Raw genomic sequence first — 15,975 nt, forward strand, 5'->3', positions numbered from 1 at the left:
TGCAGCCAAATGCTGATATAACACAGAAGCATCACTTCTCTGCTGGCAGCAAGCAAAAGAGTAACTCTACCCATCTATGAATCATCTTTACGTTAGTATGTGCCTTGGGCAGGATATGGCAGCTCAAGAGCCACATTTTCCTATCTGTGCCATACTACATAGCTGCATGACGATGTAGCATCTGGGTGCCCTGGGTGTTCAGGGCTAAAGCAGTTTCTGGAGCATTTGTTTCATCCGACATTTCCCACGGCTACCAGCCGGCCTCAAATTAAAACTGGGAATAAGAGAGCTTAGGGGAAAAAAAAAGTGTCTGGATTTTGAACATGCTATATAGAAGTGAAACAGCATAAGATTAAAAAAAATCCTCATCCACACATATAGGTTCAGTGCAATATACTCAAACTCTCTGTCAACTGTTCAATATGGAACATCCTTCTGAATGAGAATAGTTTCCTAATATCTATCTATATCTATATCTGTAGATATATCTATATCCACTATAGAAATATTTGCAAAATATTCAAAACCTGATTACTGTGACAGACATCAAGCTGGCAATATATTGTTTCCTGTCAGCATAACATTGCCAGATTAAACATACATTTGTTTGATGACCTTGTGGAAGAGATGAAAGAAGAGCTCAGATTTTTGCCTGCTAATACACTAAGAAGAACATAGCAGCATCCTTGCTTTTGTGATAAGACAGTTCTGCTAATTTTACAGATTACATTAAAATACCTGTAAACCTATGCAAACATACAAATGTACAACCGTCCTTCTTTGTGCTCAGCATCTCAGCATCTCCAAAGTAATACCTCTCCAATGAAGAAAAATCCTATAAACAAGATGAAAGTCTTAAATGAGGGAGGTACAAAACACTTCAGTTGGGTTCACATAAAGTGGAGTTACAAAATATTTTTGACAGAAATACAGGATATATTTGGTTCTCATTCACATTAGTGCTAAATATTTTCAGATTTTCAACATACGGCTCAGTCCCTTTAATTTGTCAATATTACTCCTGAACTGTTCTCCATATACCAAAAATTACTCTGCATGCATATAGAAGAAGAATCTGAGCCCTGCTATCTAATCTTAGAGAAAGATTAATCTTGAAAGGAAATAAAAATGAAGACAAAGATATCTTACACACAGACATTTAGGCCAACACAAACAGGCTGTGATAAGCAATATGTCTTGTTTTTCTTTAGTCTGATCTAACATTGTCAGATATCTCTTTAATGAGAAGATTCATGAAAAATTTATTGAAGATGCACTCACTCATATTTTGCTGTAGTACTCAAATGCCTTTCAGGCACTTAGTAACCTTGAATTAGCTGAGGTTCATTGACGAAACACTGGCAAAGCAGCAGGGTGCACAGATAAATTTGACCTTTCAGCTCTCTTTTAGCCATCAACCTTAAATTAGGAGTGTTAAAAGGGGCATAAGTTCTGAAGGGCTAAAAACCCCTGTAATCTACAGATCAAGCAATTCCAGATAAGGTCATCTGTGACTTATTTATAGGCATTATCCTGACCTCTTGAGGTTATTTGATCTTTTTCCTTGCAATTTCTCCACAGTTGCAGTCAGCTTAATTCAAGCAGTGGGAAAGCCAGGGAGGATAGGTGTCTACCTATCAGAATAAAGGGCTTAAGAGCCTGATGTTTCAGGAAACCCATGAAGAATACAGCGGTGACTCTCAGTTCTCATCTAGAAACAAGTGGCTGGCTGGGATTCCTGATATTTTGCCCTTATCCATCGATGTTTTGACCAGTAGATGTCCCTCTTCTCTCAACTTACATATCACAAAAATCATTTCTGTGAAAATTACTGTACCTTTAAAGAATAAGACAGGGAAAGTCAGGACACTAAACTAGTGACAGTGAAAAGCCATCCCCAAACTGATCAGAAGGAACACAGATTTACTTGATATTGCATAAAAATTCTGTTACAAAAATAACAGGGCCTCTTCCTACTTCAGGTATTCCATCTGGAAAGCAGAAGTTTACACACACTGTGATGTGAGTTGCCTGATGTGTATAGTTCACACCTTCAACAAAGCTTTGCATCCTGGAATCACTTCTGCAGCATTAGAAGGGTCTATTCTAAAAGCGTCTGGAAAACTTACTTTGTCTGTTTCTGTACACAGGCTCAGACAAATGCAGTACGGATATGCACGGCTATGAAGCACCAGGGCTGGAGTTTTCAAATTATATGATTTGGGCAAACAACTAATAACTTGCTTCACAGAAAAAAGAAAAAAAAAGAAGAAGGAAAAAAATCAGGTTCAACTGAAACAGAATGTTTTTTTCCTTATCATAACCATGGTGGTCCACTTAACCATTTTATACAAACCGAAATCAATTTTAAAATGAAAAATACTATTCCAACTGAAAAAGTGAGAAATTTAAGAACATCAAAATGAAGCTCTCCCAACTGCAGTCATCTCCAATACCAAATATTATTAGCTGGACAACAAGGATGCCATTTTACCTGTATGTTTTTTAGATGATTAGCAGTGTACTTCAGCACATGCTTGCTATTCAGTCCAGTGCCTTACAGACTAGCTGTGTTTCAATTTCTAAGTAATGCTATTGAAGAAAATGTCCATTTTTTACCAAGTCCAGCTATGCCAATATGAAAGATTACTCCCCTCCCCCTTCCTTCCCTTATTGCCTCCCATCCCAATCCACCAGACAAGTGAAAGTTTCACCTCTAAACAGATAATTCACTTCCTTGAGGTGAATTAGGAAAGCTCACACAAACTCTTCTACCAGCAGGGCAGTGCCAGAGATGGTCCTTGCACTAAGTCCTCATTTAAGGAACGTAAAAAGAGCTGACTTGACTTAGGATAATCTTTTAAGACAATATCCTTAGTGTATCAGCAAGGTGTATAAGGAAAAAAGACAAAGTCCAGATCTTATGCTGGTAAACTACAAAAGGTTCATTGGAGTTTTGCCAACTCTGGATAGGTCAGCATACAGCCAGAGTGCCTTCACATTAGCGCTGCATTGCTTCTGCACTAAGAAAATTTGCCTCCAAACATTCACTGGCCTATTCAAATGCCCTAGACTGGGGAAAGCAGATTATCAGATTACTAGGTCACAGGAAGCGTATCTACTGAGTAAACTGTGTTATAATTTACACACAATAATTTGTATGACTGGATTTAAGCAGGATTGCTAACTTTAAATGTAAATTTCTCCCTTGTATATTCACTGTCTACTATCACACTGAAGCAGCTTTTGGAGTATCGACGAAAGCTAACTGCGATCAAACAGACTACACCCTACTTTGTGGCTGTTGGAAAATTAACACTTGAAGTTCAGTGAAGACTGAGAATTATAGAATTGTTTGATTTGGAAGGGATCTCTAGAGGTCACCTAGTCCCACTCCCCCGAATTGGCCAGGGACACCTATGGCTGGATCACGTCACTCAGAGCCTGGTCCAGCCTGACTTTGAATGTCTCCAGGGATGGGGCACACAAGACCTTTGTGGGCAAGCTGTTCCAGTGCTTCACTACCCTTATTGTAAAAAACTTTTCTTATATCCCTTTTATCCAATCAGAATCTTTTCTCTGTTAGTATGAAATCATTTCCCTTTCTCCTATCACAAAAGACCCTGCTAAAGAGTCTGTCCTCTTCTTTCTTAGAAACTCTCCTTAGGTACTGAAAGGCTGCTCTCAGGTCTCCCCAGAACCTTCTCTTCTCCAGACTGAACAGTGCCACGTCTCCCAGCCTGTCCATGTAAGAAAGGTGTTCCATCCCTTGGATCATTTTTTGGCCCTCCTCTGGACACACTGCAACATGTCTATGTATCTGGTGTGCTGAGGACTCCACATCTGGACCCAGTATTTCAGGTGAGGTCTCACAGCACACAGAGCAGAGGGGCAGGATCATCTCCCTCAACCTGCCGGCCATGCTTCTTTTGGTGCAGCCCGGGACTTTCTGGACTGAGAGGGTACATTGCTGGCTCACATTCAGCTTGCCCTTCACCAGTACCACTACAGGCCCAATCGATTCCCATGTACCTATATCCTCAGTAAACTGCCACTTTAGATGCAACTTAGAAAAGGTTTACATTGGTTTTGTCTTGATTTACCTTGCTGTCCCACTTGTGTCTCAAACGTATTAGATTGGGAGGATGACTACTGCTGACAAGCCATGGATATATAGTTCATGGTGGTAAAACTCCCAAACATAATACTGTTACACCAACAAGCCTGTCAAAACCTACCCGAAGAAGAGTGTAGCATATGATACTTTTTGATAAGCATATTGCTGGTTAATGAAGCAGTTTGTATTTTAGACAGAATAGTCAGCTCATTTGTTGTGACAGTTTTTGTAGGTCAACATACTCCTCACAAGCCAGTCAGTCTAACACAGTCTACTGATATTGAAGAGGGCTAACAAACTTAACTGCACTTTTATTTACTTATTTTTTCCCCTCTCAGAGAAAATCAGAGATGTTTTTGGGTTAAGCATAAAAGTGAGTGAATACTGCCAGCATCTTCTTTACTTTGCTTCTTAAATGTTTGCAAATCATAACTGTGGCATGTTATATCCCTGGGAGCCTGCTGAAAATACACCCAGTAAAATCAGTGTAGTGTTTCCATACAAGTTATACAAGCATATCTCCTTTCACCAAGTTTTACTCAGAACTTCTGATGTTAAAGATATATGAAACCAAGCAATGAAAAAGTAACCGAGTCTGCCAAGGGATTTAATAATGCTGTGTTCAGCAAACAGACGCTCAATTCTGAAGGAGGGGATTTAGCAGGTGTATACTACTCATCAGTATTCTCATCAGTCTATATTTCAGTGGCAAAACTAGGTATAATACGCTGTTAAATATAGACAATCAGGAGAGAAAAGCAAAAAACGTGATTTTTTGAAATCCTTTGAATGTCTGGGTCTAAGTATTCATACAGGATTCGTACAGTACCAGTACTCAGGATCAAGCTTCTCAGAGCAGTTTTGAGCAGACAGATTAAGTTCCAGGTCTTGGTGAAGCCCCAGAACTTACACTTGAGTTGCAACTATTAACTCTGAGAACAATGTCATATAAAAAAGCACCACTGTTTGTTCCATGTAAAGGGAAAACGGAAAAGAACCTGGGTACACTGAAATCCTCTCAACTGTACAGAATTTTCTTTCCTGTCTTTGTTTTTTCAAATAATGTAAACTCCGTGATACAATTAGATAATCGCTGAATAAAATTTTGGAGGGCTGAGCTCTGCTTACTGTGGAAATAAAAGTAATTGCACTTCTCTTTAGTATCACTATGTGTTACAAATTCACAGCATAATCTCCACATAGTCTACTGTGCAAGCCCCACACAAAGATGCTTAACAGTTAGGGGGAACACTGTGTCTTGTATGTCTCCCTACTTTTGATAAATTACCATGCCTACAAAGGCTGGTAAAATCACCATGTCCTTTTAGCACAGTATGCAGATATTCATAATGTTTCAAATGGATGTTTGTTGTCCTTTTGAGAGTGTGGCAGCAAACATTTGAACAAGTATTTCAGTCAGCAGAGTAGGCTGATTTACTTAAGAAAAACAACTGCTTACTATTGAGGAGCTTTCTTTTTTTTCCCCTCCCACACACTCCTTAATTGTGAAGTACCTTGGCAACTTCTGTGTTTTCTGCTACCATGAAAGTGAAGCTGATGTTCACCAGATCTATACCACTGCAAACACACACTATCCGTCCTTCCAACTCATTTTCTGATTTTCCAACAGCCTCAAGTGCAGTCAGTATTTTGGGATCCTGTTAAGAAGAATAGAGAGCTTGTTAGAGTTGTAGTCCTTTTGTTATATAACGCACTATGGTAAAGATGCATCTTTATCTCCATGCACATTAACATCTTTAAATCTTTGCCAGTCATCCTAAATGAGTGCTTTCATTTATAATCACTGTGTGAAAATCCAGAAAACTGTACATTTTAACAAATATGAACACAAACATGAAGGCTCAGACGCAAACCAAGTACTTTAAATACATTTCATAAATACATTTCATAAAGTTAAATAAGAAATTACATATATTTTAGTCATAAAAAGTAAATTGAATCAATTGCAAGAATGAAAATAGAGAAAAATATTAATCTATAAATAAATTATCCCAATCTGGTTAGATCTATAACTACTGAGAGTTATCATCTGTGTGACTCTTGGGCTGTTTCTTAATTATACATCTTACAAGTTGGTCTCTCTTCTGAAGGTCAAATACTATAGATTTGATGGGCATAAAGAACAAGACAGAGGTGAAATCTGAAGCATATTGCTATAGCACTCTGCACGTGAAGCATGGTGTTTACTGCACTACCTCTCCTTGTGCCCCTTTCTCCATGGGGGAAAGCATTTTAGTTTATGGAGTCCCAAGAGAACTACTAAGAGATAATTATCTACAGGTAATACAGAAGCACTTAGCACTTCAAAGTAGAAATGCTGAGGTGTTAACCTTGTTTCATAAGAAATTTTCTAAACTAAAGGGCTGGAGGAAAGAGGACCATTTTTCATCTCAGGAAAACTCTCATTTTGCTTACTCAATTTAAAATATTTCTAAAGTTTTGGATTTCTACAGAAATTCTTCAAAAGCACAGGCAGTGACCACTGATCCCAGTTATTTCTGCCCTCTCTGATCATATAACTGCTGAACACAGATGCAAACAAAACTTTTAGGTTTTTTATTAATGAAACAACAAATTTAGAACAGATAGGAGCAAAATTTGGAATACAAAACCTTTTTTTTTCTTTCCAGATTTCTTAAATGTATTACAATACAGTATTAGAAAAGTAATTAAGAATACCTAATAGATACACTTAGTATCTTTTGTTCCGCTTTCAGAGCATGCTGAAAGCCAGGCACAGTACTAAATCAGGAAGATCAGACTACAGACTCTTCCCAGTGCAATTACTCCAAATCACCTGATTTTAGAATGTGATTGCAAAAGAAAAGGTTTGCCGTCTGTAGTTTTTAAATAAATGAACTCCACTACACATTTTGCCTTCAGTTTAAATATTCTCTGTTTAAAGAAGAATAAAAGCTAACTATAGAGTACCTTTGGAACAGCTCCAAAACGAACACTGTTGATCAGGGAACACTCTAACACCTGTCCTTCCTGAAATGGTAAAAAAATATATATATATATACAAGTTCAAAGATCTGTTAGGACATAAAACCAAAATAATCTATTTCATTTGCAGTCACTATTGATTAACACTAAACAGTACATTTCCCTTACATTTCTGTTAATTCCTTCTTAAGTACTTCATTTTTGTAAATTCTGAAAGAACAGAACTAAGGTTAGTTTCTAATATAAAGTAGCACAACAGATCTTTCAAAGTTAGCTAGGATATGAAACAAGTGGGATAATATGTAATACATATTCCTGACATAACCATAGTATACCTTTCCTTCACTTTTCCAGCTCAGAAAAAAGCCAAATTCATCCACTTGAAAGAGACAATTGCTTTCAAAGACAAAAGATTCCTATAGAAAAGAGAATAATAGACCATTATTTTAGTGTCAAATGTCATGAATTAATGTATTGCTCAACAGACACAAGATTATTACATGTTTCCCTTGGAGAATTTGTCATTCCTAAGCAATTAGAAATAAGGAGAGAGGCTTATGAGAAAATGATAATTTTTAGTGATGCGTCCTTTCGCCAGCATTTTAATCACTAGGATGCACTTAATACTTTCATTCTTCTCTATATAACTACAAAGCTTCTTTTTTATTCAATAAAAATGCTGATTCTTACCTCAAAAGTCTTAATGAAATTGAACTTTAAAAATATTTATCAAAACTTCAGTACTTCAAGTTTTGTAAGGGTTAAAATTATTTATTGTTCATACTGTGCTCAGGATCATCAAATGGTAACATTTTGTTTTAACATTCAGAAATCAGGAAGTACTTTTCTGTTAGACTATGACAATGACAATGCTGCTCAAGTATTTTGTAGCCAGAGTATCTGGCAAGCGGAATTTGAAGAATATCAATTATCAGAGAAATTAAGAAAGGATAGCATATGAGAAGAACTAGACAAGGCAAAAATATCAGATTAGCTGAATTAAAAAAGAAATTTCCTCCATGTACCTCCAGCCCCAAGTAATGCATCACAAATTAAGCTAAAATGTAGGATAGCACTGATAGGACTGGCACATCGTAGTTTTCCATCCATGTAGCAAACAATTATGTTAATTTTACAGACAGGGAGCTGAGACAGAAAAAGAAAGTTGCTGGAGCTCTGTCTGACCAAATACCACTACACATAGGCTTCCAGCATGCACTGCTCTGGCTGTCTTTCTCTACCACAGGTTCTATTTTCCCACCTTCACCACAGCACTCATCCTTCATTAAATGTACTCATTGCCAGACAACTCAGAATTACTAGCTTTACAGTCGCTGGTGTCCTGTAGTATTTCATATCAAAACACAGGTACCAATCTAAATGATTGCCTCTTGCATTATCCGGAGAGATTACTCACAATCAAAGGCAGGCAGCTTTTTTGTCATTTATTGCATCTCCATCTATCAAAAAGCTCTTGATGTACCAAAAATGTTTTCACAGAGGTGTTTATACAAGCCGTATTCATGCTGATGTCCCACCCTAGCCTTCAGTGTTTTCACTAAATTCTTTTTTCTGCAATTTGTTTTCTTGCATTGTAAAGAAGGCACCTACCACGAGAATATATACATGCAACATGACCAGTCAGATTCCTAATCGTGTCTGATTGTTTTCTTCTCTTATTCTGAGACAGTTCTATTCTAGACTTTTCAAAATCAATACTGTTTTGCTCAAAAAATACTTCTGCCATTTTGTAATCCTGCCAGGTAAATGACTCACCTATCAGCAAAAGATGGATGAAAACAGCACTCCACACTACAGTAACCCAGATCTTCCTAACTGCTCAACAAAACTTAAGCAATAAAGGACTCGTTGAGCTGTACAAGAGCTATTCAGTCACTCAAAACCTGGACTGGGATTCCTGGGGCCTTGTTCTGCACTGACTTGCTGTGTGACTTTAGTTCACTTATCATTTATCTTTTTCCCCACTAGTCTTTTCTGAAAAGTTAAGGTAGGGAAATTAAGTACAGAATCTCATTGAAAACTAGAATGCAGGTCTGAAACATTTATCTTTTAAATTACAAGCCCAACAGTACAGGGATTGGATTTTGCTATGCTTGCATTATATCCCTAAAGCAATGCTGTTTTTCTCTTCTGTAGTCTATCTGCTTACTACCGCAACAAAATAAAATCATAGCATATGTGTGTCATAAACCTGACAGTATGAAACAGCTACACCATCTAGAGTTCACTGTTTAAAAACTACAGATCTTAACTTCTGAGTCACTGGTTTTGTTTTTCTTTTATAGCCCTTGTAAAATTGCATATGAAATATAAAGTTAGTCACCCAAGTGAAAGCCTTTTAATGTTTTCAGAAGAGATCCCCTTCAGTAAAGCAAACCAGACTCCCAGCTATAACACAGCAAACCTGGAGTGCACTGCAGCAAAACTTGCAGCAAATAACACAGACAGGCCACATCACATGGAAGGACAGACACTATTCTGCTCTTGCTGTGGCAAGTAAGATCAGCTTTCTATGGAGTTTTGGAAGAAAATAAGTTCAGCTGCAAGGACCAAGAATTCCATGAAGGCTGTCCCAAAAGTAATGCCTACTATTTTATTGTTTTATTATGAGGCAGATGGTGGTGATATGACAGTAGAGGTCGAATGTTTCCACCAATACTCTGTTCCATTTTGTTGCTGTGTGAAAGATGGCAGTAGAGGAGAGTCTGACAGAATAGCATCTGATATGGAAGTGCATATGAAGCAGAAAGATGTGGAACTGAATTCCTCTGTGTGGAAAGGATGGCACTCATTGATATTTATTGATGCTTGCCGGAGGTTTATGGAGACCAAACAATGTTTGTGAGCACAGTGTGGTGGAGGATGGTGTGCATTTCAGCAGCAGAGACAATAACAAGAAAGACAAGCCAAGTTCTGGATGGCTATGGTATAGCTGTCACATCACAAAATGAACATCATCTTGATTAGTTCATCTCTGTTGATTGGCTAAGGGTAGTGATTATGTTGAAAAACAGATTTGTAGCCAAGCATTTGCTCTCTGTAATAGTGTTATTGTGATCTTTGTATCTGTTGTAGTTTCCTTGGGAAGACATAGGAGGCATTACTTTTGGAGTGACCTATATAGTTTTCCATTTAGATCCATAGATGCACAGTACCATCTGTTGGCTAATGTTGCATGAGTGCCTGCTGGGTACAACAGCCAACAGTGCAGAAGTATTCCATTTCAAAATGTTACTTTCTCTCTACCATTATACCAAGAACCCAGGCACCTCACTGAGTATATACCACACTGAGACCTGAGCACTTGAACTCTTTTGCATGTGCTCAGTCTCCATTTCTCATCTAAGGTGCAAGAGAAAAATCATGGCCTATAACCTCGCACCTGGATGCTTACAGAATGAATTTCCAGAACAGTATTTGCTGAAGGAAAAACAAAGCTTTTAGGAATCTTCTTTCTAAGGCATTCAATAGTAGTTCTTGTTAGATTATCTGTCCCCAAAACTGAAAACACACGTTGAAAGAACTGTGCCTGCTTTGGCAGTCCTCATGATAAGAAAAACACATTTAGCTACATTTCAAAAGGTAAAAGGAAAATCCTAATATCCCTGTTGGTACTCACTGAGATAACTTCCTGTCCAAATGAGATTAAAGATAGACCCTGAAAAAAGCATTCTCAGAGGTGCATCAGTGGTTAATATAAGGTGAATGTCTCTACCTTTTATTTTGACTGTCTGTGTAAAATGTCCTGTTTTGCACTTCTGTAATAGATTTGTATTAAAGCACAGCTGAAGCTAGGATCACTGTAAACATATTTCAGACAGATTACATGTTGATTTTCTAATGGAGATAAAACCACTCTAGATCTAATATTAATGATTTATGCTCTCCTACTTTCCCCCATAAGATGTAGGTCGTTAGCTTATATATTATATATTATATTATATATAACTCCTCTTCTCACCCCAACTCAATTTGATACATGTACAAAAAATGGAAGAACGCACTTTGTTCAGTAGTGTGCTTCACAGATCTGCAAGATGAGAGCTTTATGATATTACAGCTATTTTGATCCAAATCTCCCTTTCTATTGCTCAGAGTTTATTAAAAATCAGTGGGATTAAACATACTTCGGAGTTATTTTGTTTAAAAGCAAAAAGCTGTAAAGCAATAAAATGGAATGGTATTTTACCCCCAGATACATTTCTTCAGATATGTGAAAATTCTTGTATGATGAGAACAAAACATGAAATACTCTAAACCATCTGCATATTTAAAAGGGAATAGCAAATGAAATGCAAATGGCCTCTTACCTCTTCATATCTATCAAACACAGCTCCATCTTGCATAAAAGAGGGAACCGGCTTCTGCCAGTTAAATTCATAAGGTTTTGCCATGATTATAGAAGAAAAACCTGAAATGGAATGAAAGGGTAGAGTTCAATTGCTGTGTTTTTAAAGGAATATTTCGAAGTCCAAACAGAAAAAATAGTGACTTTTAGCTTTTCTGTTCACAAAGGGATATTAAAAAGTCACTGTGCATTTCCAGATGAAAAGTTTTACTCACAAGATTATTTTTGTTCCATAACTCAAATGAAAAAATGATCAGAAAATGTGTGTCAACTTAATTATTTGAAAGAAACACCTGCCACTAGCATCCCTTTAGTTTAAATACCTGTTATATCACTCCTAGAGCAGGGTTAGGAATAACCCTAGGCAATACAAAGTATCATAACTGATAATAAACAGGAGTACTTCTTTTCTCAGGAAAACATCAGGTACTAAGATGACAGAATTAAAATGAAAACAAACAAACAAAAAAAACAAGACAAAAAACCAAAAACCACTGAGCTGCATATTACATAGGCAAAATACATTTTTCCTCTGTGTGTTTTTTTTATTAATTATTTCAAAATCTATATATACTTTGCAAAGTTTTGTGTATTTTCAGTAAGATTTTATACATAACTGAAAACATAAACAGTATGTAGGTTCACGGGGAAAAAATTATTCAGGAATACAGGGCATTACATGAAACTACCTAGTATCATTGCTCAGTGTGGAAGTTTGAGAGTATGAATAACAGAAGACACTAATTAGAATACAATACAGAAACCAGAACATGCAAACCTTACAATAAAGTCTGCCAAATCCCTGTCCAACAACTTGGTGCTTTCTACGTTATGTTGCTTTTCATTTTGCACAGGAAATCCCAGCTACTCTGTGAAATGAACAGCTTAATGATGCCACATCTAGGATAAATATTATCTTGGTTACTCCTTCACACATTAGACCACGGTGGTGCTTTCTAGATTATGTTGCTTTCCCCTGCACAGGGTCTGACTTCGGAGTTCCTTGGAAAACCCAGGCCATCCTCCTCAGGGGTCACCAGTTGTTTCTGTTGGGGCCCAACGAAACCTTTGGTGCAGCATCCCTCCTTGCTCAGAAAAGGACTGACAGACTATTTTCCCCTTCTGTGTCCCCAGAGAGTGCCTAGTACACATACTGGCACTGCTTTTACTGGACCTGTGCTGACACAGAAGGCTTTCCACTCATCAGAAGACGGATGTGACTTTTGCAACAAAGCAACACATAGCTGTTAGACCATTCTATAGATGGGGACAATCTGAAACCACACTACTGCAAAAGCAAACTCAGTGCTGCAACTTGTAATTCAATTTTCTACCCCCTCTGCATCATGAGACAGCACTCTTCACTAAACCTTAATGTGGGACTGGTTAGTTTTATGTTTGCTGGCCAGGTGTACAGAAAGGAGGAAGTTGTTATCCCAAATTCCTGCTGTATCATCACAATTTTTTTCCTAGTCATCACTATCTTGAAGGTACTGCTACAGGAAAGTGCCAGTGAGATCCCCTGCCTTCAAAGAGAAGGACAACCCAGGCTGAAAAAATTGCTTCTCCCTGCCACTGTGTTTGAAATGAGATTCAACAAGTTGATGACAGTCAGAAACATCTAAATTTCAGGAAGCAGGAAGCAAATACTGAGGAAAACATCCTGCTATGCTTGCCTTAATCTTACATTTAACCACTATTGACCAGTTCTAGTAACACGATACAGGGCTAAGTGTAACCAGCACAATTCTTCCTCTGTTATAATGCAGGCAATAAGCCCAAGCAAAGTTTGTGTAAGTAAGTAGAACAAAAAGCATACATACAATTAAAGGGAAAGCACAGTGCTCTGTGACATCAATGCTATGCAAACCATCTCTGCAGTGCTTGCTTACACCAAAACTCCGAATAGCAGACTAAAACACTGCCAACTAGGTAACAATGCTTCCATGATGTTCTTAGACTGAAATACCTACTTTGACTGAACTTTAAATCCAGAACTGATACAAGTGCTTAAAAAAAATTAAGAATATTGTAGTACCCTTCTTCTCTGCCATGTTCTTATTCTTATCAAAGATGTTCTAGCAAGAAAGAAAAACAAGAAGTACAAAAGGATTTAGATATTACTTCTAAAGGACTCTATCCAAAACTACCTTTAAGAACAGCTAGTTTTATATTGAAAAAAATATTTCAACTACTTAAAAAAAAAAAAAAGCAAAATGCGTTTTGATGCTGCTTAATCTCTTCACCTTCTGCCTTTTTTCTGCTCATTGATGCGTAGACATCAAGGATACATGTTATGTTTTCAAAGCCTTGTAAGTTACATGAATTCATTCCCTGAAACAATCAAACTCAGTTCTAATATGCTACGTATTTTATGCAGCAATACATGTCACCAGCTTGTGAAGTCCTTCTGAGAAAGGCAGAGGTATTCCGTTCTAATTCATAAGAAACATGATGACATTTTCAAGGCTGTGAAGAATAGTTTTTCATAGACACAGATTTTAAAACCTACAAGCTCTGCAACAGCTCAGAACCGCTGTATAAAATATATCACAACGTTTCATTCAGCATCTAGCACTCTGAATTCTGTTTGTAACAAGTGTTTGAATGGACATATATCTTTCAGAAAGACTAATTACCTCAGCACTACAAACATGCAACTTTACTGACAATTTCAATTTTGCTGATGTAATCATTTAGTCACTGAAAGATAACTGATAGCTATCGTCTCCTTGTCTGGGTACTTCCTATGATGAAGTTGATTCATTACCTCATTTCTGAAATTAAATAGATTGAATTGTTCAGTTTCTCACTGAAAAGCACACTTTACAAATCTTGGAGTCAGCCTCAACACTCTCCGGTTTTCCAGCAGCCTTTCTGAAGACAAGGGTTGAGACCAGCACATGGAAGCCCAGCACAGCCCTCTGTCATACAAATTAGAATGACTGTCCTTACTCACATAACCTTGCATTTACCTGCAAGAAAACATGCTTGATTGCTCATAATTTAGCAAGCAATCAAGGTCTGTGTCAGGGACTCAAGTTCACTGCTATTTACCATCTCACATACCTCTTCCCTAGCTGTACTCTCTTGTAAGTCAACACAGTCTACAGATGTACTGAAAAGAAGTGTGAAAGATGGCTTGAGTACATGTAGCAAGGAGTCAGACAAAATCTAACAAGATTTTTAAGCTGTATGCTTTAGTAGCAATGTAGAAGGTGAAGAAAAGAGCTTTTAGAAAAGCTCTTTGCAGTCTCTCACATCTCTTACACAAATCTAAAAATATGTTCTTCCATAACCCTCTCAGCATTTACGATCATCAAAATGAAGTATAAAATACTCCTTTGTCACTCATTGGAGCTCTTTGAATCTTTATCAGTTTCTAAGCAGGTCAACCAAAGCTAAAAAAAGAAATAAAATCCCCAGCTATCCACCAAACAAAACAAACAAATGCAACATGCATTTGATTACAAATACGTGCATGTGTACAGCATCTCCATAACAAGAATCAAGAAGTAATGTCTTTACAGAAATTTAATAATTACTAAACGTGTGAAGACTTAACCAAGAGAGATAGATGATTAAGGAACTAAATTTAAAAACAGTCAAATTCTAAGTCTAAAGTTTTAGAACAGATTTTAAAAACTAAAATCCAGTATTTTCATTGATTTAGGATTCTTAAAATATAAAAAAGTCTCTGAATACATACCATTCACAAAAGCAGAAAAAACCTACTCATATAAAATACACCTGAGGTCTTTATCAATGAACACAAGGGAGAAGCAGGTTAAGCCTCGCAAGTGCAGCAGTTAAATGACTTTTGAGCTATATCCATATTCCTTTCTTTCAACACCAATTTAAGCCCGAGGTCATAATTCGGGTCACAAGAAAAAGCACCTTTTGATTCACCTGGATTACCTGAAAGGTGAGGACACAAAATTAATCATATCCAGAACAGCATTATTTAACACAAAAGTCTTCCTCTTTTACATACTTTGCTGTACTATGCTTAATCTGGGGTGCAGGGGGAGAAGGGCTGCTTTTTTTTCATTCTTTGACCAAACAAAGGACAAGGTGTGGCTGAACAGGAGGAGGAAGGGATTCTGTTAAAACAAAGCAGACAAATGTTTGGGGAAAGAGGTGATATTCTAAACTAACTCACAGGGCTGGCTAGCATGATGGATAGGATACTCCTTGGATCCCATAAACATCCTGTCAATGTTGAGACAGCGTTGGAAAGGACAGCAGTATCCCTCTGAGCTGATCTACTCCAGCCTAAAACACAGTAACTCTCAATTTTTGCAGCATGCTTAACCACGAGAATTATAAAAATATCTGTAGCATTTTCTTCAGTGACATTATTTTTGCCTCTGGAAAGAATCACTCACTGCTAAGCTAAAGCTGAGGAGGCTCCATACTTTGTGTTACACCACTCACTTCTTCAAATCACACTACCTAAAAAGCGCACTGGTTACCATCCATGTAGGCAAGGGCAAGCTATAAGCAGCAACTCAACACTATG

At 37.4% G+C, this 15,975-nt stretch overlaps 1 protein-coding gene across 1 annotated transcript in view; it reads right to left on the reverse strand.

The window, feature by feature from the left end:
- LOC100548128 (1-phosphatidylinositol 4,5-bisphosphate phosphodiesterase beta-1-like) overlaps positions 1-11,510 on the reverse strand; it is a 383,894-nt gene extending 372,384 nt beyond the window's left edge. The window contains 4 exon segments of the mRNA XM_031552677.1: positions 5,632-5,775; positions 7,070-7,129; positions 7,420-7,500; positions 11,416-11,510. Of these exon segments, the coding sequence (XP_031408537.1) occupies positions 5,632-5,775; positions 7,070-7,129; positions 7,420-7,500; positions 11,416-11,499 (369 nt within the window). The 5' untranslated portion in view covers positions 11,500-11,510.
- Positions 11,511-15,975: the final 4,465 nt, after the last annotated feature.

The sequence above is a fragment of the Meleagris gallopavo genome, chromosome 2 (assembly GCF_000146605.3).
Source record: "Meleagris gallopavo isolate NT-WF06-2002-E0010 breed Aviagen turkey brand Nicholas breeding stock chromosome 2, Turkey_5.1, whole genome shotgun sequence".
In the NCBI taxonomy this organism is placed as follows: Eukaryota; Metazoa; Chordata; class Aves; order Galliformes; family Phasianidae; genus Meleagris; species Meleagris gallopavo.